The 23,946-nt window shown below is 41.9% G+C and overlaps 2 protein-coding genes across 2 annotated transcripts; one reads left to right on the forward strand and one right to left on the reverse strand.

Annotated features, from left to right (window-relative positions):
- LOC8081671 (bidirectional sugar transporter SWEET4) lies at window positions 3,427-6,934 on the reverse strand. The gene is made up of 5 exons (XM_002453723.2): window positions 6,723-6,934; window positions 6,210-6,246; window positions 5,548-5,926; window positions 5,069-5,188; window positions 3,427-3,978 (listed from the first exon to the last, which is right to left on the reverse strand). The coding sequence occupies exons 1-5, from the start codon at window positions 6,763-6,765 to the stop codon at window positions 3,805-3,807; spliced, it is 753 nt and encodes a 250-aa protein (XP_002453768.1). The 5' UTR covers window positions 6,766-6,934; the 3' UTR covers window positions 3,427-3,804.
- On the forward strand, window positions 10,014-10,894 carry LOC110434781. Its single transcript, XM_021459506.1, has 2 exons — window positions 10,014-10,776; window positions 10,887-10,894. Exons 1-2 carry the CDS (start codon window positions 10,014-10,016, stop codon window positions 10,892-10,894), a joined length of 771 nt encoding a protein of 256 aa, XP_021315181.1.

Consider the following 23,946-nt stretch of genomic DNA (forward strand, 5'->3'; position numbering starts at 1 on the left):
TGTTCCATGTTATGTTATTTCATAATAGTATGTGCTAGTATAAATGTTTGCTTCTTTGTTTAAATAAAATGATTACTGGAGATAATCTCTATGCATGGAAATGATGAATAGTTGCTCTATCTTAATTCCTTTCAAGTATATAGTTGTCAACCTCGAACTATTCTCGAGTTTTGGAAATGATTGGTTTGACCTAGGATTTACTCTGAACCTAAAACTTGTGGGCTACGAATGCTTGATCTAAGTCGTGGTTGACAAATATGATACAAAAAGGTCTGAGCTGTTGTTCATCTTGTTCCTATTGACACTAGAGTTAGAGATTTATCTTTTGAAAACTTAAAATATACATGATGAGTTCCTCTATGACGAGAGCTTTAATTCCTACCACAGCCATATATATGCTTTCTAGACAAGGAAAACTAGCTCATAAGCTACTTGCTTTGTATTGAGTTTGGTCAACACATGAGACCCTTGTCGAGAGGATGGTCATGCTCCCAAGATCAAGATAATTTAGACCCACATATATCCTGCTGCTCCTACCCTAGCGGTACACAAAAACATGCCTTTCCACCCCAAAAATCTATCTCCTACACTAGGAGAAGATCCAAAAAGATTGTTAGGTTTCCAAATAAATGCTCCAAGATTGTGATTTATCTCTTCTCCAAGTTCATTGTATCCTAAGTAAGAGGTAGGAGATCCTTTGTAAAAAAGAGAAAAAAATAAAGAAAAAAGGGGTCTATGATCTCTATGCCTAGAAGTTCATCATTGTCACTAAAGAAATGAGGAAGAAGATATCCCAAGACCTCCACAACAAAGTTCTTCATAAATTCTTAAGTTGGAGGCAGTTTATCCACGAGCAAAGTAGAATTAGGTTAGCCACAAAATATTTCCACACACATTCACATCTTGATCTAAGGGTATGGTCTCCCCTCTAAGGATCCCGGTTTTGACTAAGCAACACATGCAAGGTGAGTATGCTACATCCTTGAATTATCCTCAGCTCCATATAAGCATATTAGTTATGGGGTTATAGAGAGGCGGCATGATGCTACTCTGTCTTATTCTAAAAAGACCACATATTCTAAGTGAAAGAGAGAAGGCAAAATACCATCATTGCCTTGGTAAGGATCCACAAATACCACATATGAGAGACTAGAAAAGATCATATAAAGGAATCTTTGAGTTTATTTTGAAAACATACAAAAACTCCAGAATAAAGGTTGATAAAAAAACTTGAGATGCACTGCTTGACTTGATTGTTCTGCCTTTCAACTACTTAAGTCCTAAGTGAAGGCCAAAACCTCCATGGTTGAAGGCAATACGGGTAAGTTTTAAAGTCACAATAGTTAAATACAAACCAAGGTGAATCATTATATGAACACATGTTTACTTTTGAGGCGTGAAAGCATTGTAGCAACTGCTGATCCATTATTGAGATCGGCTTTGCTAAGAGACTAGCAAAGGGTAAGCTTGAGGTAATTTGTTGACGGTGACTAATGCTCATTTTTATCCATCAACTATTGCTTGCTATGATATGATATGAACCACAAAGCATAGTTGTAGGGTTTAAATCTAATGAGTTCCACGAGTTTTGGTGAAAGTCTGTTTCTGCAAGGGGTTATCGGAAATTAACCAAAAGAGGCCCACATGTCAGATTTACATAGAGAGAAGACCACGCCGGTAATCAAAGAACAATCTAGAATAGTCGGGAAGGTAGCACCCCAAAGCTAGGGCCCACCTGGCATTGAGCCTAGGCGGGCGCCAAGCCATAGGGGTGGCTGCCCCTCCCCCTTGATCATCCAGGGAGAGTCTCGCGGATCCTGCCTCCACCCACCTTGAGGATTAATCTTGACCACCTGTTTAGCTCGGTTTGATCTGAGGGCTATCGTGCTTCCCACCGGACTATATAAGCAGAGGTAGACACCTCTCGGAGGCATCTCCTTCATTGGCTACATCTAGAGTAGAAATTAGGGTTTCATCAAGTAGAGAAGTAGAGGTCCCTTTAGATCTTCTAGATCTAGTTCTTCTAATTCTAGTTCTAGTTCATCTATTTGATGTTGTCTAGTTCATCATCTAGTTCATCTAGTTGTAATCTAGAGAAGAGGGAGAGAGGAGAGGAGAAAGCTGAGAAGGAGCCGGACCTGTCGGATCTTCCTCGACATTGTACTTTTGCATCATCTGGTTTGGCTTGAGCAATCTCTTGGTTCTTCATCATTTATTTCTAAGTATTTTATTTAGTTATTCTTGCCTTATTATATTTACTAGATCTCGGCTCGTATTGAGTGCTCTAGTTATCCTGGGTATAATTAGAGTAGTAAGCGCTAGTGTAGATGTGGCGTCTAGATTTAGATTTACCTGAGTTTGCGCCCAGTCCTCCAGATAGTTGTGGTAGCCCTAGAGGTGATAGCTCTGTTAGGCCTTTGTAATCCACTACGTTAGGGTTGGTGTTTGGAAGAGCTTTATGGCAGCCTTCCCCCGATGACCTCCTTCCTAATCTTTACGAGTGTTGAAAAGGTACTATTGCTCCGAAGTAAGTAAAATAGAGTTAGCCTTTGATTAAATTGAACTGTTTAGAAAATCCTAAAATCCCTATCCACCCTATAATTAATCTTCCCTTGGATGTTCTTAATTCTTCTAGTACACTTCACGTTCTCCGTGAAAATCGATACTCGAGAATACTCTCGGGTGAAGACTACATCGGTATCCGTACGCTTGCAGATTTTCACAGGGAACGGGAGTAGATGTGTTTGAGTTAAGTTCAGAGTTGGAATAGTTATTGCTTACACACTCTTACTTAGACCTCACTACTTATCCTCTTGGGACATCTGCTTCACTTTGCAAGACTTGCAGCCCACTCTGGGCCTACCAGGCGGACCTGGGAGTCCTAGGCCGATGTTCCTTCTTGGGCTTTGGCATCACAGATGGATCACCAGGATGTGGAACCCCGATAGGTTTCATACAAAAAAATTTACCAAAGTAGTTCTCATCTAGCTCCACAACAAATCTGCTTGTGGAGCTAAACAAAATAAACTTCACTAGTAATGTAGAGATGTGCCAAACAGGACCTTGTGAGTGGTATTTATCTATTTTTATCATCGCTGCAATTTCATTTATTGCTGGTTGTAATGTGGCAGTCATAAAACTTGTTTATATTCAAACAGCACATTGCTAGCATCATATAGCCTGACTTGGCGAATGATTGAAGCAGCAGGCCCAGCTGGCAGTTCCAGCCTTCCAGGTACGCAAGCACAGTTCCGATCAACGAGAGGACACGAACCATTTGTAGCTTAACTATAGAGAGTCGGCACATATAACAGAACACAAAGAAAAAGCTCACGGTCGAACGTGATGCCTCGATCCATCCACCATTGATGGCCTTAATATAATCTACCCACAGAAACCGTCATCCGTCAACATGGTTTTGTGCAATGAAATGGAAAGAATTTTAATAAACATTTTAGTATATTTGATTTAGACACCAACATCAATAATATGTAGCACCAATTGCTCAATTATAGAAAAATCCTAGCCAAAAGAAACAAAAAACGTTACCGCCTTGGAAGGTGGAATTAGCTAAAACCCTCCACCTCTAACTTTTGGAGCTAATCAAGGCAGTGACTCAGCCCAGCTGCGCGTGTTCTTTGGCAACAACATATAACGACAGACCTCTGTCGCCCTTTCTTTGGCATGAGGAAGGACACGTCGATAGAATCACAAAATAGCATAAAGCCCAGCGGCGACTTATAATTAATTAATTTGCCGCGCGCTTCCTTAAGCATTGGTGTCATCACTGGATCATCGTCTTCGTCAGTAGCCGCTGGCGTGGTTGTTTGTCTTGCCGCCGTCGATGACCACCTCGGTCATGGCAACCTGCTCGGCCTTGCGCTTGCGTGCCTCGACGATCTCCTGCGTGGACTTGTAGTAGATGGCGTACAGCACTAGCTGCGCCACCGCGAACAGCACGCCTAGCCCGTTGGGGATCTGCATGCACGACAGTACACAAATTTCATTAATTAAAGATCCAAGCTAGTAAAGATAGTTTGTTCGATTGCCTACTAGATGGCACTAGTCAGTAGCATTGGGTTTCTGAAAAATTCTGATCGGGACAAGCAACAAGAACTGTAAGGACGACAACTCGATCGATCTGGCTTACTATGATCATGGGACGTGAAACAACCAACGATTGGGAGTTGGGACACGGACCCAGGCCAAGCCAGGATTAGGTAGCAGTCCTGGTGCGTGCACGCATGCACGCGGACCGCCGTCCACGCCTGGTCAATCGTGTCGGCCATGCCGTTGCCGCGTCAACTATACTAGGCATGATCATTTATGATGACTCGCCGTACCAGGGATTGGTCAGATGAGGTCAAAGTTGGAACGTCACCTCATCTTTTGGTTAGGTATTTGTTAGCCACTTCAATGAGCTATAAGGCCTTGTTTAGATGTCTCTAAAATTCCAAAAATTTACAAAAGTTCTCGTCATATCGAATCTTTAGATGTATGCATAGAGCATTAAATAAAGATAAAAAATAACTAATAATGCAGTTTGTCTGTAATTTGCGAGACGAATCTTTTAAGTCTAGTTAGTCTATGGTTGGACAATAATTATTAAATATAAATAAATGTGCTACAGTATCAAATTTCAAAAACTTTTAGCATCTAGTAAGGCCTTGTTTAGTTCTCATAAAATAAATTTTTTTGTGTACCATGGTCCATTATAATAATTATTGTTTAATTATGAACTAACTAGGATTAAAATGATCTTGTAAAATACATATAAACTGTGCAATTAATCTTTTTATATTTATATTTAATGCTTGATGCATATGTCCAAACAAATGTTTTTTGATAGGAACTAAACAAGGCCTAAGAAGTCGCTTCACAACCTTAAACTATCGTTTAGTTTACGCAGCAAAATTTTTAATTCAAGTTGCATGATCGCTGAGTATTGATTGGTACGTCCTGTTTATATAAGCGTAGTCTTATATTAGTCCGTCTCTTCTACTAGTATCATCGATCAGTACGTTGTTGAGTATATATACAGTATAACATGTTGAATACAGTAGCTTACGGTGATGTAGAGGTCGAAGCGGATGAGTGCGTAAGCAGTCCAGCAGATGCCATTGACGAGGGAAGCTAGCGACAGGAAAAGGGGCATGTACTCCACGCTCTTTGTCTGGATCACCATTTTCTGATGGCACAAGAAGAAAAATTAAAACACACACACACAGAAGAAAAAACATTAATTAACATGAAGAAAACGAAAATTTTTTAAGAAAACTTCCCTGTTATGGTGAAGGAAAAACGGCAATCGTTTCTGCACATGCATTATATATATATATATATATTCACCAACAAAGTTAATCAAATAAAAGCTAGTCCTCCTTTTCTTATTCTCCAACAAAGTATGCCCCTCCTTTTCTTATTCTCCATCAAAGTATGGCAGCAGTAGTATGTAGTTACATAAAAATGCCTTGATGCCGACAAATAAAGCCGCCGACAGTACAACTTGTATACTACGACTAGCCGTGACCGTGATGAGTTACATACCATGACGGAGAGCGGGGCGGCGTACATGCCCGTGCCGAAGAGGACGCAGAGGATGCCGACCACCATAGACCTGCGGTCATGCGTGTGCGCCAGGCTGAGCACCAGCGCGGCAACGGCGCCGACGAAGGCCACCTCAGCGGCGAGCAGGAGGACAACCTTGCGACGCACCGCACCAGCGGAGAAGAGGAGGAAGAGCGTGACGTAGGTGAGCTGGATAGCCATGCCAGTGCCGTTGATGGTGATCACCAGCATACTGTGCGGGTGCACCGCCGGCAGGCCATACAGCACCCACATCATGCAATTGAGCAGCGTCGCCACGTATGGGATCGGCGAGTACTGCTCCACTGACCCTTTCTTCCAGATGCGGATGAACGTAGGCCTGTACGTCACATGCACGTATAGGTATTAGTGTGTTTCGCATGTATAAATTAACACGCACGCCGTGCCATGCATACCTAGAATGAATTGTATGTATCTGTGTACTCGGCTACTCGCCAGTGTTTATTGACAAGTTTTATGTTTCGGAATACAATATCTATATTTTTTTAGCATATTTCAGAATGGATGCATATACTACTATATAGTAGTGCTACGATTCTTGCTGACTTTTTAGATTAGTTTCGTAATTGTATTGAGACACAAATGGATGAATTGATTCTTACACTGGGGAGAGGAAGAGCACAAGTGCCGTCCCATTGCCTGCAACATAGTACACAAAACAAAGAGACCCGGTGGTGAATATATAACCTTGTCACAAGAAATCTGCAATTGAATCGGGATAATTTTTGATCAAGCATGAGAAACAAAATGCTTAGAGCTCCAGGAAGCCGGCGGAATAAGCTAAGGCTCGCAATTGACAGGGATCTAATAAGAGCTTTGATGTGAGGAGGACATCTGGAATTATAGACATGTTTAAAGCTTGGCAAAATAAAAACCAATGGAAAAAAGAGGATGATGGGAGGTAAAGGACGGTGTGCGCGTGCAGGCAGGCAGGAGGAAGCTGGGATGGAGCATGAAAAGAGCCCGACAACCCACATGACCGGCTAGTGCCATCTACCAACGGCAACAACCAGGCTCCAGGCCTTCTTTGCTAGCTGCGTGTTGCAGCTGACGCTCTGCGTATATATGCGTGTTCATGCAGGTACGAATTAAGCAGTCCCGTGGTCACTACTCACCGATGACGCCGATGGCCGTGCGGATGGTGTCGGGGGAGATCATGATCGCAGCTAGCTTGGGGAACCTCTTGACCTGCGCTTTCTCTACGACGATGAAGATACAGATATAGGTGTGGGGACGCAACTCAAATTGAGGAGGAAACGAATAGAATGAGCTGATGCTGCTGCTCTCTGGGTTCTTGGTGAGTGATGAGCGAGTGAAGGGAGGGGGCTGCTTAAATAGAGGAGATGACTGCCATCCCCTGCGCTGCCCATCGCGTTACTGAACCCGTGGCCGCGGACAACAGGGCCCACCCTCGCCACCACCTCTATCTCTATCTGACTCCCTCTCCCTATCCGGCTATCTGTAATCTGTTCTCTACCACTCAAGCCTGTCCTTTTTTTGGTGTACACTCTTTCTCTCGGTGGGTGTAATGTAACAACGAGGACGCATCTCGGAATGAAAATGCGGCCACCTAGCCGGCCAGTGGTGTCCAATCACCTTTCTTTCGAGTATTTTCGCCGGTTAGAAAAGTTATGACTGAAAATACTGTTCGCTGATTTATCGTGAGAAAAAAATACTATTGACTGGTAAAAAATATACGGCTGATAAGACAAGCATACAGGTGATAATCACCTGTTTCTCTTTCCTTTTCTGTTTTTTCTTAGCTCTTGTAAATTAGGTCCAGCGTCACAGCGTGTGCACCGTGTCTGGGTTGAGTCTTATTTACGTCTCTGGACAAGGCAAATTTTCTTCTTAGCTACCAACACTCGGCAGAGCAGTGCATTAACCCGTACTGATCACGTATACCAAACCTGATGAGCCCTGTAGACATTAGGAGTTTGGTTGTATTATATTTATCTCTACGCGTTTTCTCTATTTGCTAACATAATATACCTGTAATATCACGTGCTTTCTATCCAATTATGGTATGCTAATATTGCAGGTGTCTTCGGTAGGTAACATTTTATTTGAAAAAGAAGATTTATTTCGAGAACTCCAAGAATTTTGCACTCAATCAATCCATTATTGCAGTACAATCTTTTACTAAACGACCTCACAAAAATCAAAACAAAGAAAAGGAGGCCAGTCAACACACGGTAATCTCCAACATTTTACATGCTCGTTTCCAGTGCAGGTCTATTTTTTATCTTTCTGTAGGATAGACCATTAGCCGTCCAGTGAGTAGCTCTAAAAATAACCAACAAATAGCAGTTGGCCATTGGACCTAAACATTGCACTTCCTCCCAAACAAATTCGAGATTACAATAATTTAGGGTTCATTTATCTTGAAGGGGTCGGTATGGAAGTTTTCTACCTATTGTTTATTTTGTCTTAACAGGGATTTCTCTATTTGTTATGATCTTCTCGTTTATAAAGAGAAGTGATTGTTTTATTCTAATAGGAAACAACTCCCGATGCAAAAACACATTCAAAACCAGAGTTGGAGTCCAACCGGTTTTGAAATGTCAAAAAAAAACCGGTCTTGTTTGCAGTTTAGCCAGGTTAAGAGTCACCAGCTTAGCCAGTTTGCAAAACGAGCTACTACCTAATTGGGCAATGCTGGAACCAAATCCTCTTTTTGCTAGGCAAAAAATTTAGTAGAGCCCGTTACCCTTATTAGCTTATTTTTCTTATGAAAACTCATAAAGGAGTGTTTCACATCTGATTTATCTAAAAAAAACAAAGTATAGTACAAAGGATGGATAAAAGGACATAGAACGACTTCTAAAATGTAAGAGTATACCAAAGACCTGTTGAATATAATAGGCCTTTAGCCCATAATTATATTTGATGATTAATTTAAGGGTCCATAATTAATGCTATAATGAAAATGGTTTAGTACCGGATTGATGATTGACCATGTGTTAACTCAACTTAACTAGGTGGCCTTTGTTAGCTCCTATAGAGAAGTTGAGGGAGGGAAAAGGGGTGCCACACACGCGCGCCGCCGCCGCCTGTCGAGGTCGAGATGAGTCGAGACGTGCGTGACATGACACATGAGGACCAGACGTGACGTGGCACACGCGTGATAAATGAGGAAAGGGAGGAAAACGGGATCTGACCGTTGTGCAAGCAATTAATTGCTAACCAGACGTTTCCTCCTGGGGCCTATATATTTCATATGCAGACACTCTTTCCTTACTTGCGAGACAACACAATCAGTCAGTCTTCTTTCTCTCTTGTCGAATTGCTCCCTGTCCATCTCTGCCCCGGACCTCTACGCGCACAGAGATCGGAAGAGGAAGCCTCCGGAGCCTGAAGCCTTGCATCGAGACACCTTGCACACACAAAGGGAGGAAAACAAATAAAGATATATGAAAACATGTGAGTAGCCCTAAATATAGTTTTATTTCTCTCCTCCATTTGGATCTAGATCTAGATCTAGCAAACCACCTAAATAATACAAAGGGGAGAAAATGAGAGTTAGAGAGTAAGAATCCCCACTCTAGCAATGCCCCCCTTCACAAAATAAAGGGGCAAAAAGTTTTCCCCTATAAGATATTAAATATTAGGGTTTGAGGTCAAAACCCTAATAAATGAAGAAGGAGCCACGGGGAAGAAGGGGTCGTGCTGTTGCTTTTATAGGCACAGCCTTAACTGTGGCGGACAATTTAAAGAAACCGCCACGGTTAATGCATTAACCGTGACGGTTCGCTTAAGCGGCCCGCCATGGTTAAAAGATTAACCGAGGTGGTTTCCCTAAAGCAACCGCCACGGTTAATACAGGCGGTTTACTTACGACAACCGTCACGGTTAACGTAAGATTAACCGTGGCGGTTTGCTTACAGTGACCGCCACGGTTAAAGAATTATCCGTAACGGTCGCCCGGCTGGCAGCCCAGCCCAGGTTAACCGAGGCGGGCCGCCTTGGTGGCCCAAAACAAAATGTCTCCTAAAATTTTTTTTGTAGTAGTGATCGTCTTCTTCCACTCCGGCGGATCGAGATCGGCTACTGCGTCTTCTTCATGGTGGACGTTCGCGGGACTGCACTGCGAACATCTTCCTGCATCGACTGTGGTCCGCTACTTCACGCAACACACTATGTCAACTGGTGTGAATGGATCCGCCGGTGCCTTCGGCACTGGTCCCTCCTCGGGGTACAATCCTAATCAATTGTCTTTTATTTTCAGTAGATGTGTAATTTTCTAGATTAAATCAAACATTAAAATGTCTAATTTTCTAACAATCCAAAAATATGATATTAGGCATTTTTCTGTTAGTGGTTTTGCTGTTGCGTTAAAACCGGATCTGTTTGATGATTCAAATTATAAGCGGTGGCGCGCGAGAATGATATTGTGGTTAACTGCTATGAGTTGCTATCATGCCGCGAAGAGGAAGCCGGAACAGTTTACTCCTGAGGAGGAGCAAACGTTCATGGTTGCTGATAACCTCTTCAGACGCACCGTGATTAGTGCGCTCGACAAAAAGTACGTTGACAACTATATTATTTGTACCACTGCCAAGGAATTATGGGATGCGCTTGAGGCCAAGTTCGGGGTTTCTGATGCTCGTAGCGAGCTATACCTCATGGAGCAACTGTTTGATTACAAAATGGTGGATAACCGTTCTGTGATTGAACAAGCACATGAGATACAGGCACTAGCGAAGAAACTAGAACAATTCCCTTCTGTATTGCCTGAAAAGTTTGTGGCCGGCGGTATAATCGCTAAGCTCCCACCCTCTTGGAAGGATTTTGCTACTTCTCTAAAACATCAGAGGAAAGAGTTTGGTCTTGCCGAACTCATGGGAACTCTTGATGTTGAGGAGAAGGCGAGAGCAAAAGATACACATGGGAAAGACATTGAGTCTTCTAGTGCCAATGTGGTGCAGAAGAAAAAGCAATTCACATTCCGTAACAAGGAAAAGAACAAGCAAGAGAACAAGCAAGGGACAAATCCGAAGCCAAAGCAAACTGCAATTTTTAAGAATAAAAAGGCAGATGGAGGCTGCTTTGTTTGCGGTAGTGATGACCACAGGGCAAGTGCTTGTCCACACCGCAAATTCAAACGAGAAGAGAAAAAGTCAGTGAACATGGTCATTAGCGAGGCTGAAGGAGGAACATATGGGTATGGTAATTATTTACCCACTGTTCTTTCAGTCTGTCATTCACCTGAGTGGTGGATGGATACTAGGACTAATGTTCATGTATGTGCTGATATCTCTTTGTTTTCTTCTTATCAGGCCTGTGACACTAGAGCCTTACTGATGGGGAACGGCTCTCATGCGCGTGTTCTTAGTGTTGGTACGGTCATTCTGAAGTTCACTTCGGGAAAGACGGTGCTGATGAAGAACGTGCAACATGTCCCCTCCATCAAAAAGAATCTAGTTAGCGGCTCACAACTTTGCAGAAATGGCTACGAAATAGTCTTTGAGGCCAATAAAGTTATACTTCAAAGTTTGGAATTTTTATTGGTAAAGGTTATGATTGCAGAGGCTTGTTCCGCCTGTCTATGCATGATGTGTGTAATAAAATCGTAAACCATACTGTGATTTCGAATGAGTCGAATATTTGGCATTCGCGATTTTGTCATGTTAATTATGGTTGTTTAACGCGGCTAGCAAATATGAATTTAATCCCGAAATTTAATTTAGTCAAAGGTTCTAAGTGCCTTGTATGCGTGCAATCCAAGCAACCTCACAAGCCTCACAAGGCTGCGGAGGCGATGAACTTGGCACCATTAGAACTAATCCATTCCGATCTATGCGAGATGAATGGTGAGTTGACTAAAGGTGGTAAACGATACTTCATTACATTTATAGACAATTGTACTAGATTTTGTCATGTGTACTTGCTTAAAATAAAGGATGAAGCATTAAAATATTTTAAAGCCTATAAAGCTGAAGTAGAAAATCAACTTGAGAGGAAAATCAAACGCTTAAGGTCTGATCGTAGTGGAGAATATTTTTCAAGTGATTTTTCTGATTTCTGTGTAGAACATGGAATTATTCATGAGAGGACACCACCATACTCACCACAGTCCAATGGGATTGCTGAAAGAAAGAACCGTACTCTAACTGAGATGGTTAACTTTGGGACTATCTAAGGAATGGTGGGGTGGGGCAATATTGACAGCATGTCATGTCCTGAATAGAGTTCCTACAAAGAATAAAGAAATCACACCATTTGAGGAATGGGAAAAGAAAAGAGTAAATGTCTCCTATTTGCGTACTTGGGGTTGTTTGGCTAAAGTGAATGTGCCAATAAACAAGAAACGTAAACTCGGACCTAAGACAGTTGATTGTATTTTCCTTGGTTATGCTACTCACAGCGTAGGGCATGTTGGTACTATAATGGCATCAAGAGATGCAACATTCTTTGAAACTGAGTTTCCTATGAAAAGTACACCTAATATTTCTAGTCATGAGTCTATAAATTCCCATGAGCAATTTATTCCGATAGAACAATCTAAGGAACCCCATGTTCACTATCGTGAGGAGGATGATAATGTAGTTACTCGAACGAGCAAAAGACAAAGAAAAGTGAAGTCTTTTGGAGATGACTATATTGTGTACCTCGTGGATGATACCCCAACAACCATTAAAGAGGCATTTTCCTCTCCTGATGCTGACTTGTGGAAGGAAGCAATAAGGAATGAGATAGATTCAATAATGTCTAATGGAACTTGGGAAGTGGTTGAACGACCTTACGGGTGTAAACCTATAGGGTGTAAATGGGTGTTCAAGAAAAAGCTTAGGCCTGATGGTACAATTGAGAGGTACAAGACTAGACTTGTGGCTAAGGGTTATACCCAAAGAGAAGGGGAAGATTTCTTTGATACTTATTCACCTGTTGCCCGTTTGACCACAATTCGAGTGTTACTATCTTTGGCTGCCTCTCATGGTCTACTCATTCATCAGATGGATGTGAAGACAGCTTTCCTAAATGGAGAGTTAGAGGAAGAGATCTATATGGATCAGCCTGATGGATTTCTAACAAGTGGTCAAAAGGGCAAGGTGTGTAAGTTATTAAAATCCCTATATGGCCTAAAACAAGCTCCAAAACAATCACATGAGAAGTTTGACAGAACTTTAACTTCTGGCGGCTTTGCTGTTAATGAAGCTGACAAATGTGTGTACTATCGGTTTGGTGGGGGTGAAGGTGTGACCCTTTGTCTGTACGTGGATGACATACTGATCCTTGGGACAAGCCTTGATGTGATCAAGGAAGTTAAAGACTTTTTGTCTAATAACTTTGAGATGAAAGATTTGGGAGAAGCTGATGTTATTCTAAATATTAAGCTTTCAAGAGAAGGTAATGGTGGGATTACACTTGTGCAATCTCACTATGTGGAAAAGATTTTAAGTCGCTTTGGGTATAGTGACTGTCAATCTGCTCCTACGCCTTATGATCCTAGTGTGCTATTGAGGAAAAATCGAAGAATAGCAAGGGATCAACTAAGATTCTCCCTAATTATAGGCTCATTGATGTACCTTGCAAGTGCCACGAGGCCTAATATCTCATTCGCAGTGAGCAAACTTAGACAGTTTGTGTCAAATCCTGGAGATATTCATTGGCAAGCTCTTGAGAGAGTGATGCGCTATCTGAAAGGTACTATGAGCTATGGCATTCACTATACCGGATACCCGAAGGTTTTAGAGGGTTATAGTGATGCAAATTGGATATCTGATGCTGATGTGTTAAAGGCCACAAGTGGATATGTGTTTCTGCTTGGAGGTGGCGCTGTTTTATGGAAGTCTTGCAAGCAGACTATCTTAACGAAGTCAACCATGGAAGCAGAACTCACAGCATTAGACACCGCCGACGCTGAGGCCAAGTGGCTTCGTGAACTCGTGATGGATCTTCCGGTGGTTGAAAAACCTGTGCCGGCTATTTCCATGAACTGTGACAATCAAACGGTGATCACAAAAGTCAACAATTCTAAGGACAACATGAAGTCTACTAGGCATGTCAAACGGCGTTCGAAGACTGTCAGAAAATTGAGAAACTCCGGAGTTATAGCGTTGGACTATGTTCATACGTCTAAGAATCTGGCAGATGAATTCACAAAGGGACTATCACGTAATGTGATAGATAGTGCATTGAGTGAGATGGGTTTGAGACCCACGCGAGGTCTACCATGGTGGCAACCTATTCTATATGATCGGAGATCTCGTGAATTAGAATGGTGAAGCAAGCCAGAAGTAGATTGTGAGGAAAGACCCTTTACTTAACTCATCTCAATTGCACTTCTTTCCTAAGTCTGTAAGGAAGGCTAGTTATATACGTTAATGTATTCTAAAGCGGCTTGAGAAGCGATAGATGCTGTCCTACAGAACATTTTTAAGGAATACACCTATATGAGTTTGACTGCTAGTCACAGTCTATGAGATTTGGATGATCTGTAGATACTCATGAATGGGCTAGTAGTATGACTTATATGCTTCAACCAGAGAGGATGTTCATGTAACCCAGTATCAGTTTTGAGTTTAGATGAAGCTTATATCACACAAAACTTGCAATTCAAGGCATAGTCCATTGTTCAAGTTGTGACTAAGTGTAGTCTGTACTCTAAGTGGAAGTTCAACTTAACAGTCTCCACTGAAACGACTGGTATATGAAACGACATGGAAATTCGAGAGATTTTCTTATGTGCGCTAGAAATAGGTGGGAATTGTTGAATATAATGGGCCTTTAGCCCATAATTATATTTGATGATAAATTCAAGGGTCCATAATTAATGCTATAATGAAAATGGTTTGGTACCATGTTAATGATTGACCATGTGTTAACTCAACTTAAATAGGTGACCTTTGTTAGCTCCTATGGAGAAGTTGAGGGAGGGAAAAGGGGTGCCACATGCGCGCGCCGCCACCGCCGAGCCGAGCCGTGGCGTGGCGTGGCGAGGCGAGGCGAGGCGTGCGTGCGTGCGTGTGTGCGTGCATGCGTTGTCTTGTCTTGGTTGTCTTGTCGAGGTCGAGACGAGACGTGCGTGACATGACACACGAGGACCAGACGTGACGTGACACACGCCTGATAAATAAGGAAAGGGAGGAAAACGTTATCTGACCGTTGTGCAATTAATTGCTAACCAGTCGTTTCCTCCTGGGGCCTATATATTCCATACGCAGACACTCTTTCCTTACTTGCGAGACAACTCAATCAGTCAGTCTTCATTCTCTGCTGTCGAGTTGCTCCCTGTCCATCTCCGTCCTGGACCTCTGCGCGCACAGAGATCGGGAGAGCTGGCCTCCGGAACCCGAGGCCTTGCATCGATACACCTGCTCGGGTGTGCGGGCAATAAGGTTTTTGGGGAGCGTCTTCCGCGACTGCTCACCGGCGAGATCGTCTTCTTGCACTCCGACGGATCGAGATCGACTACTGCGTCTTCTTCCTGGTGGATGTTCGCGGGACTGCATTGCGAACATCTTTCTGCATCGATTGTGGTCCGCTACTTCACGCAACACACTATGTCAACTAGTGTGAATGGAGCCGCCGGTGCCTTCGGCACTGGTCCCTCCTCGGGTTACAATCCTAATCGATTGTCTTTTATTTTCACTATGTCTACAGTAGTATTTGCATTGTTTATCTCTAATTTGAGTAGTGATAAAATTGCACACATGCACTTATATGCCACCACAATATTATGTGTAATTTTCTGGATTAAATCAAACATTAAAATGTCTAATTTTCTAACAAGACCATATCAGTCATCTTATTCTTTTGGACATCCACTGCGTGCCGTAGCTTGAAGAACGCAGTGCAAAGACAACAGGGAAATGGTCCACCAGCAAACAATCTCGCCATATATAGCCTTGATGAACGCAAAAACCACTCGCTACTGACAACGAGATCTAGTATCCACTGGACAGAGTGGTTTTTTCTAAGACTCCTCCACTGAACAAAGTATTATCTACTAACAATGAGATCTAGTGTCCTCCAATGAACACAGACATACAAACCTTCACCGTCAAAATAAAGTTTCAATGATTTTGAACCTTGCGGTAGAATAGACCAAAAGAAGAGGCCGAGATTACCTCACCGAAGTTCAACCAATTGCTTTCTCACTTAAGCACACTAACTGCAAAGATCTAAAAGGAGATCAATAGATCTTGCAGATCAAACACTCCCTGGTCCTGTGTCGATGCTAGATTGGATGTCGTAGAGGTTAGAAGAAACAAGAGAGACCTTATTCCAAAGTATTATTGCTGCGATGACCTCATCGAGGACACCTGCACCAAATAGTAAAAACTATAATCCACAAACCTAATCTAAAACTACAAAGGAAAAAGGGATTGGGTTCCTGCTCCTCCCTCTGATAGGTTACCGATATGAATCGATACGAGGGTGGCCCGATCTTCACGACAGTAGATCAAAAGAACAAGGATAACTTGCTGCGAACAGCGGGTAACTAGCTTTATACCTGACAAAGGTTGGATGCGACCAAGCGACGGGGAGAGGGGCACCGAAACCACGAAGACTTCGACTCGATCTCCGAACGACCGCAGAACCGCAATCTGGAACTAATCCACACAATACGGCGCAGCCGAATGGAAGCCGTAGAGCACGAAGTAGGGGAACCCATAGGATTCACTTCACAAGTCTATGAAGAACAAGGAAGAATAAAGGTTGAGTAAGGCACTCAGCAGCACGGCTGCAATATCATGTAGAGTATCAAATGATCAAAGATTGCTAATATCTTAGAGGTAGGGGATATTTATACTAGGAACAACCCTCCTAGATAGGTATGAAAACGAAATAGAGTTTCTGCGTGAAGGCAATGTGAAAGGACCCCTCGGAATGGATTCCCGAACTGGCTTTGCGTGACTGTTGGCCTCCAGAGCAGTTTCCAATAAACTGACCATAACTCTTTATTGGGAAGTCCAAATGACGAACCGTTTCTTGGGTGTGAAACTAGACTCGAAGAGCTTTCCAGCAATGTATGCCATGTACCTCGAAACTTTGTATATTGGTACAGTTTTGCACGGCAAGTTGTACCAACATTCTGTCACGGCAGACTGTTGACCTTCTGAGCAGTCTGTACTAATTCTGGTCTGCAGGCAATATAGAGTATCAAAACTGGTCTCCACTAGATTCATTGGAAAGTAGACTCGACAAGCTTTCCAACAAGTCCTCATGGGCCTTCATAGCTTTTGTGATTAAAAAGTTATGAAGATTTCTTTGCACTGGTCCGTTTTTGACTTCCACTGGTCCGTTTTTTACTTCCACTGGTCCGTTTTTGACGTGTCTTCTAGGACTTGCACTGGTTCGTTCTTTAGGGTCCGATTCATCCTTCTCTTCTTCTATATACCTAAGTACAATCAAGGTAGAACACTTAGGTAGTATATAATTCTCATTAATGTTAAAATGAATCTCACAAAGTAGCGCGTGGACCTCTTGTTGTAGCTTCTTTGCATGACTACGTGTAACCGGTCCATCGATGACTTGGGCTGGTGTCGGTGTAGGTAAAACTTGAGTGGTTGTAGTTTGACTTGGAGCTTGTGACATCTTGCTTACTAGCGTGGTCATATCACCCTCCACCGTGAGATCTCTGGCTATTGGAGAGAGAGGGGACCGAGTAGGTTTTACTGCTGCACGTTCGGGCATTAGCACCAGTTGGGAAGGGCCTGTTCCCCAGTTCCCGTGCCAGTGCTGCTCTTTCGGGACTAAAGGCCCACCCTTTAGTCCCGGTTCAGGGCACCGGGGCTAAAGCCCCTCTTCAAAACTGGTTGGTTATGCCAATCGGTTTTAAAGGGTCCTGCCAGGGCTGCCACGTAGCAGAATCCTTTAACATAGGTTGGTATAACCAACCGGTGTTAAAGGGGTCCTTTTTTCTTTTTTTCAGTTTATTTATTCGTTTCTATTTATTGTTTATATATAATAATAATAGGTTTGTCAATACATATTTTATGCTGATATAATAATATACATTACATGCATATTAAGCATAAATATTATTATAGGCTTAGCTTTATAATTAAGTTTTGCCTAATAAAACGAATAGGCCACATTAATAATTAAATAGATGGATATGTAACAAGCTTTATATATAGTTTTATAAGTACAACATTCCTTACAAATATATACATGGAGTTTTTTTCCTCTGAATCTCTAAAACCGATATAAATGTTCATCGTTGTTTGGAATAAGAGTTTCGTAGCCGTTGAAGTGAAACTCGCCGTTTGGATTGATAACTTGCTCGCAGAGGAATCCTGCTATCATCTCTTGAATAACTTTGATGCGGTCTTTTTGCATGACCTTTTTTCTCAACCATTCCGTCTTTAATTTGAAATAAACGAAAAAAGGTATTAGTTATCTAAGTTATTCAATATAATTCAGGAGATAATGAAAAGAGACATGTAACGTACTCTGAGGGTCTCTGTGGGTGTTTGATTGACGTGTATCATCAAAAATTTGCAGACGTAATATCGACATAGGTTGTTCCCCTTCTTATCTTAAACACCACTTTATGATATATAAAAAAGATTCACAACCACGACAATAAGAAAGCTAAAAGTTAGCGAAAGTTTGCTAGCTAGTACAACTTACTTGTGTATGAATTATATTAAGCGGCCCTTTACAACCAATGAGATGTTCATGGTCAATAAATCTTTCGCAAACCATACACACAACCATTGTGGATCGTCAACTAATAATTCTAGAGTCATATTATGATATTCTTCTAGTTGAGATCGACATTACGTACCTTTGAATAATGTTTACCATTTGTTGGTAATTTTCTTATAGTTTTCTCAGTGAGTCATAGATTATCAACCAATTTTTGGGAATTTCAATGACCATGAGTATCCAGTGAAAGTTGTTTATTATACACACATATATATACTCAGGCCTATAACTATATAAAACCCGAATCGAGTAATAATGATTAAAATAAAATGTGCATGCACTTAATAACTATATAACTCACTCGAAGTTGTAGGGAAAGAGTATTTTTTGTTTGTTTGTTCACGAAGAACCTCATAAGATTGGTGCAGACTTCTGTCTCATAAGATGCTCTCCACACTGCCTTTGTCATTTTTTATTCTAAAATCTCCATAAGATTGGCGTTGAAAACAATATAAGAGTCAACGAACCCAATGCTTTTGTCATTTTTTATTCTAAGCTCTCTCATTTGTTGCCTGCATATATACATACAAATCTTAAGTGTGTAAGAATTATATACATATAATTAAAGAAGGTAGAAATTTAATAAAAATAAAGAAATACTTACAGACAAAAGCAGCTGACGAGAGATTTGTCGAGACTGACGAGGTGACATAATTGGTGCAATTCTTCTATCTAGACGTATATGAGGTCATCTCCATGCAAATAGTGATGTTGTCGAATACGAACAGAAATCCAATTATCTCCCCTGTTAGACGCCTCCATGCACCACATGTTTATTGCAAACATTTGTATGCGGAGCTCATATAAACGTTGAGGGTTCATTAGACTCCTGCCTGGTTCATATCTTGCCCTCCATTGATCAACTATCTAGGCCTTTTCAAACGTGTGACGTGTAGCAATAGTAGCAATGTCTTCGATATTTAGACCACTTTGTCGAAAATAATGCTCAAGCAAATCTACCTCAGACAAGATTAAAGATTGTTATGGCATCAAGTCCTCGTTTGAGACGTATTGATTTGGCACAATCAACGGGGGCACCAGTTTTGATACTTCCCCGAGCTGTGGGACCCCATTTCCTACTCTCTTCCTAGGCTGTTTTGCAGACTTGACGAGAGAGCACTCATAGTGCGATAGTGCTGGCTTCTTTTGAGCTTCCCGCTGCTTCCTTTGCTGGTCCGCCAGCTTCTTCCTAGAGTTCCTCTAGCTTTACATATAAGTACGGCTTTTCTGGGTTCCACCGCTCTTTCGCTTCTTGGTTCAATTTAGCAGACCATTGTTTCACCTCTGATTTGGATGAAGCATTTACCTCCTCTTCACTCTTTTCATAAGATAATTTCTCTGGTGTCTTAGTTTTCTTTGCTGAGGAAGCCTTCTTTGGAGGTGGGACCAACGACATTGGCTGTTCTAGGGCGGACCCCTTCTGACTGCCTCGCTTTGGAGGTGATGGGACCAACCATGTACTCTTTGGACAGGGCAGTGCTAGCGGTGGAGGCGGTGGGTCCGATCTTTTTAGCGTTGGAGAACACGGTGGAAGCATTCGAGACCTCGGTGGAGGCGGTGGCAGGGTCGGTGCGGCCGCCACAGGTGTTGGAGGAGATGCGCTTGCAGCCGTTCCATCGAATCCAGCATCTTCATCGCCCGCAACACTATGATGCGCTAGGAAATGAACTAGACTTAGGTTGGAGGAGTCCCTACCGAGAAAACAATGAGTAAGGTAGCTCCCGAAATATGGATTTCTTCTTCCACATGGCTGCGTGACCCTTAGCGTCCTTGAGAATAGGTTCGCTGCCTCGTCCCTTTCCAAATACCACTTTTATATCCTTGACCATTTCGAGTACATCATCCTCGGTTCGATTGAGAGACTTGGTCCAGTGGTCTGCCTTGCCTTTGAAATGCTTGCCTTACTTTCGTACTGGGTGGTTCATAGGAAGAAACCGACGGTGGCCAAGGTACACCACCTTCCGAAATTTTTTCGAATATACAGGTCTTCATAACAGTGTATGCATGCATTATATCCCTTGTTTGACTAGCCTGAAAGATTACTCAGAGCTGGCCAATCATTGATTGTTATAAACAACAATGCTCGCAGGTCAAAGTGCTCCTGTTTGCACTCGCACGCGAACCCCTGGTTTGCTCCATAAAAGTTGAAGGTCCTCAACTAATGGCCTCAGGTAGACATCGATGTCGTTGCCAGGTTGCTTCGGTCCATGGATAAGAACAAGCATCATAATAAACTTCCGCTTCATGCATAGTCGTGGAGGAAGGCTGTAGATACATATAGTAACTAGCCAAGTGTTGTGACTACTCCTCTGCTCCCCTAAAGGATTCATACCATCTGTACTTAAGGCCAACCACAAGTTTCTAGCATCATCTGCAAAATCTGAGAATTCTCTATCTATTGCTCTCCACTAGGATCCAATGGGATGGTGTCTCAGCATATTGTCTATCTTACGGTCTTCTTTATGCCACCGCAACAACTTTGCATTGTCCTTGTTTCTAAATAGACGTTTTAATCGTGGTATTATAGGAGCATACCACATAACCTGGTAGGAATTTTCTTCCTATGATGTACTTCACCCTCAACATCACCAGGATCATCTCGCCTGATCTTATACCGTGATGCCATACATAACGGACATAGAGGATACAGTCATTAGGACATCCGTGTATATTCTAGATTTCTAATGCAAAAGGGCATACAACATGTTTTGCTTCATACGTAGTGGTGGGCAATCTATTGCCTTCCGGAAGTATCTTTTTTATGATCTTCAATAACTGCCCAAATGCCTTGTCAGATGTACCGTTCTTTGCCTTTCGTTGCCACAATTCTAGTGTGGTACCCAGCTTTTTTTGCCCCTCTTCAGCAGTGAGATATAGCAATTTCCTGTGGTCCTCTAGCATGCGCTCGAATATGGCCTTCTCTTTCTCACTTTCACATTCTCTTTGTGCATCACGGATGGTATCACCAAAAGCATCATCGCCCCGATAATCTTCTACTGCTACCTCTTGTTCATCATCTCCCCCCATTGCTCGAAGCCACCATACTAAGCAATAATGTTGGTGTGGTTCAGTTCTTTTTCTTCTTAACCTTCATGCATTATAATCCTGCTTTCTCCTTGTTTGGTCTAACAAATATAGTTTGGTATGAAATCAGACTTTAATAAGTATGAATGAAGAGTCCTTGAGTTAGAATATTCCGTCAAATTCTTGCACACGACACATAGACAACACATGAAACCGTCCCTCTTGTTTGTGTTGGCCACACTTAACATATCTAACACACATAGTTGATTAATTCAAGCAAGCCTGGCTACAACAAATACAATCCCAACTAGCACTAAAAAACCTAAGACTAAAATACACTTAAGCAACATAATTAGTTCACGTTCGATCCCAACTATAATAGATAGATCATTCACTTGATCAACATCGATGGACTCCTTTCACCGGCTATCTGCATCATCACCTTCAGCCTCAACCACATGTGCAAAAGATTTCTTAATGTGTTAAATGTATTCTTCCTCCTAGTACCAACCTGTACATCCACCGAGAGAATCGAAAGTTTAAGTAACATCATTAAAAAAAATAGGCACATATATAAGCAAATTTCTGGAAATAACTCACATTACGATCCAGACACTTGTAGAATATACAACCCTTGTTTACTCCCTCTTTCGACACTTTATACTCCATCATCTTCTGCCCACACTGGCCGCAAGCAATGAGAGGGAGTTCCGGCCGGTGTCGCTTTTGAACCCGTTGAGAGACCGAGGACCCGGTCACGGTTGCCATCTACTATCCATACTCAATTTTTAAACAATTACAAATTCCACATTTTCTAGTAAACATGTATGATTAAAGAAGAAGCAAATAATATCCTTTATATGTCTAGTTACTTCAACAATTTTTCTAACTATAACAATGGATATTATGTAGTAATAAAAACCTATGAAGTGATATTAACAAACCAATTAATTTGAACTATCCAACTATCTAAGATCATTATTGTTAACTATATACGTTAACTAAGTTCCAATCCTCTCATGTTCTAATATAAAGAAAAAAATTTAAAAGATACTATAAATTTATTTTTGTAAACTACATTAATAATAGGTCAACCATGAAATATGATATATATATGGATACTAATTAAAGCGAATGATTCAAAATAACAAAGTGGATTTGAGCTAAAAAATGATGGGAAAATCACAAGCCAAAAACAACATGAAAAAGACAAAGAAGGATGAAGATAGTCACATCTAACTACGAAGAAACGATGACGGAGTCAAAGAAGATCAACGATGGGTGCCGGAAGTGAAGAACAAGGAAGAACAAGCAAGAAGAACAAAATGCAAGCTCTAGAAACAACAATGGTGCTCTCTGGTTTCAAATGACGTAGGCAGAGGGGAGGAGAGGTAGACGTAGCCTATAAACTGGACCATTAGCACCGGTTCAAGGCACAAACCGGTGCTAAAGGGTTTGACTTGGTCCGTGACACTGACCGGTGCTAAAGGGAGTGCTAAAGGGTCCCTACTCCGACAACACTGGTTAGTAGTCGTTGGGCAGGCCCCTTTAGCACCCGCCCGTGTTACAACCCGGTGCTAATGGGATCTTTAGTCTCGGGCCACAAAAAGCAGAGGCTTTTGACGATTTCGGACATCAACCAATACATCATTCTGTAGTAATCACTACAGGAAACAACTGCTTTGCCGAGTGCCGCACTCGGCATAGGACCCTCTGCAAAATTTTCATCGGTAAAGGGTTCTTTGCCGAGGGTTATCGGGCACCTGGCAAAGACATTGCCGAGTGCCTCCTGAAGGCCCTCGGTAAAGAAAAGTTACCGTGACGACGGTTTTCTAAGTAACGGTTGCTTTGCCGAGTGTCTCTAGAGAAGACACTCGGCAAATAATTAAATATTTTTTTCTCGATTTTCTTTGCCAAGTGCCATACCCTAAAGCCCTCAACAAAGAAATTAAATTTTTTTAAAAATAAATTCTTTGTGGAGTGCCATATTTTTTTTTAAAAAAGCTCTTTGCCGAGTGCCCTTTCCGGAGGCATTCGGCAGAGAAAATATTTTATTAAAAAAAAACTCTTTGTCGAGTGCCCTGCATGGAGGCACTCGGCAAGAAAAATATATTTTTTTAAAAAAACTCTTTGACGAGTGCCATGCTTGGAAGCACTCGGCAAAGAAAATATTTTTTTTAAAAGAAAACTCTTTGCCGAGGCCATTAATCATTAATTCATATAAAAACCCTAACTTCTTCAAGCACTTATTAACATTTATGTATTCCATGTGATTTGCAGAAAGCATATTATTTGGAACAAGCATATTATTTGCCGTTGGTTATTTCTCTGATCTGTTCCAAGATAAGCAAGAATCGGATGAGACAAAGTAGTATTCAGATGGAAAATAAATGGTGTAGTTGATGGCATGCCGGTATCGTGTATCTCAACACTAGATGCTTGCCATGGATCATCCACAGAGACATCAAGACGAGCAAATACTTCTGGATAAGCATATGAGAGCCATGGAAAATGCACCCGAAAAAAACCCTCCACGGAAGGAGCAGGAAATCCCCTATTTGGTCTGCCCTACATAAAACTCGTAACTACAATGTGCATAAGTGCTTGTCACTTTCTGTAATAAAACTGGTAACTACTAGAAGGATTCCAACG

This window comes from Sorghum bicolor, chromosome 4, assembly GCF_000003195.3.
Source record: "Sorghum bicolor cultivar BTx623 chromosome 4, Sorghum_bicolor_NCBIv3, whole genome shotgun sequence".
Lineage (NCBI taxonomy): Eukaryota > Viridiplantae > Streptophyta > Magnoliopsida > Poales > Poaceae > Sorghum > Sorghum bicolor.

Coding starts and splice junctions, on each gene's coding strand:
- LOC8081671 (XM_002453723.2), bottom strand. CDS start 6,765: ATGATCTCCCCCGACACCATCCGCACGGCCATCGGCGTCATCG. Junction 6,247..6,722: donor CACGGCCATCGGCGTCATCG/GTGAGTAGTGAC, acceptor ACTATGTTGCAG/GCAATGGGACGGCACTTGTG. Junction 5,927..6,209: donor GTGCTCTTCCTCTCCCCAGT/GTAAGAATCAAT, acceptor TGTGACGTACAG/GCCTACGTTCATCCGCATCT.
- LOC110434781 (XM_021459506.1), top strand. CDS start 10,014: ATGAGTTGCTATCATGCCGCGAAGAGGAAGCCGGAACAGTTTACTCCT.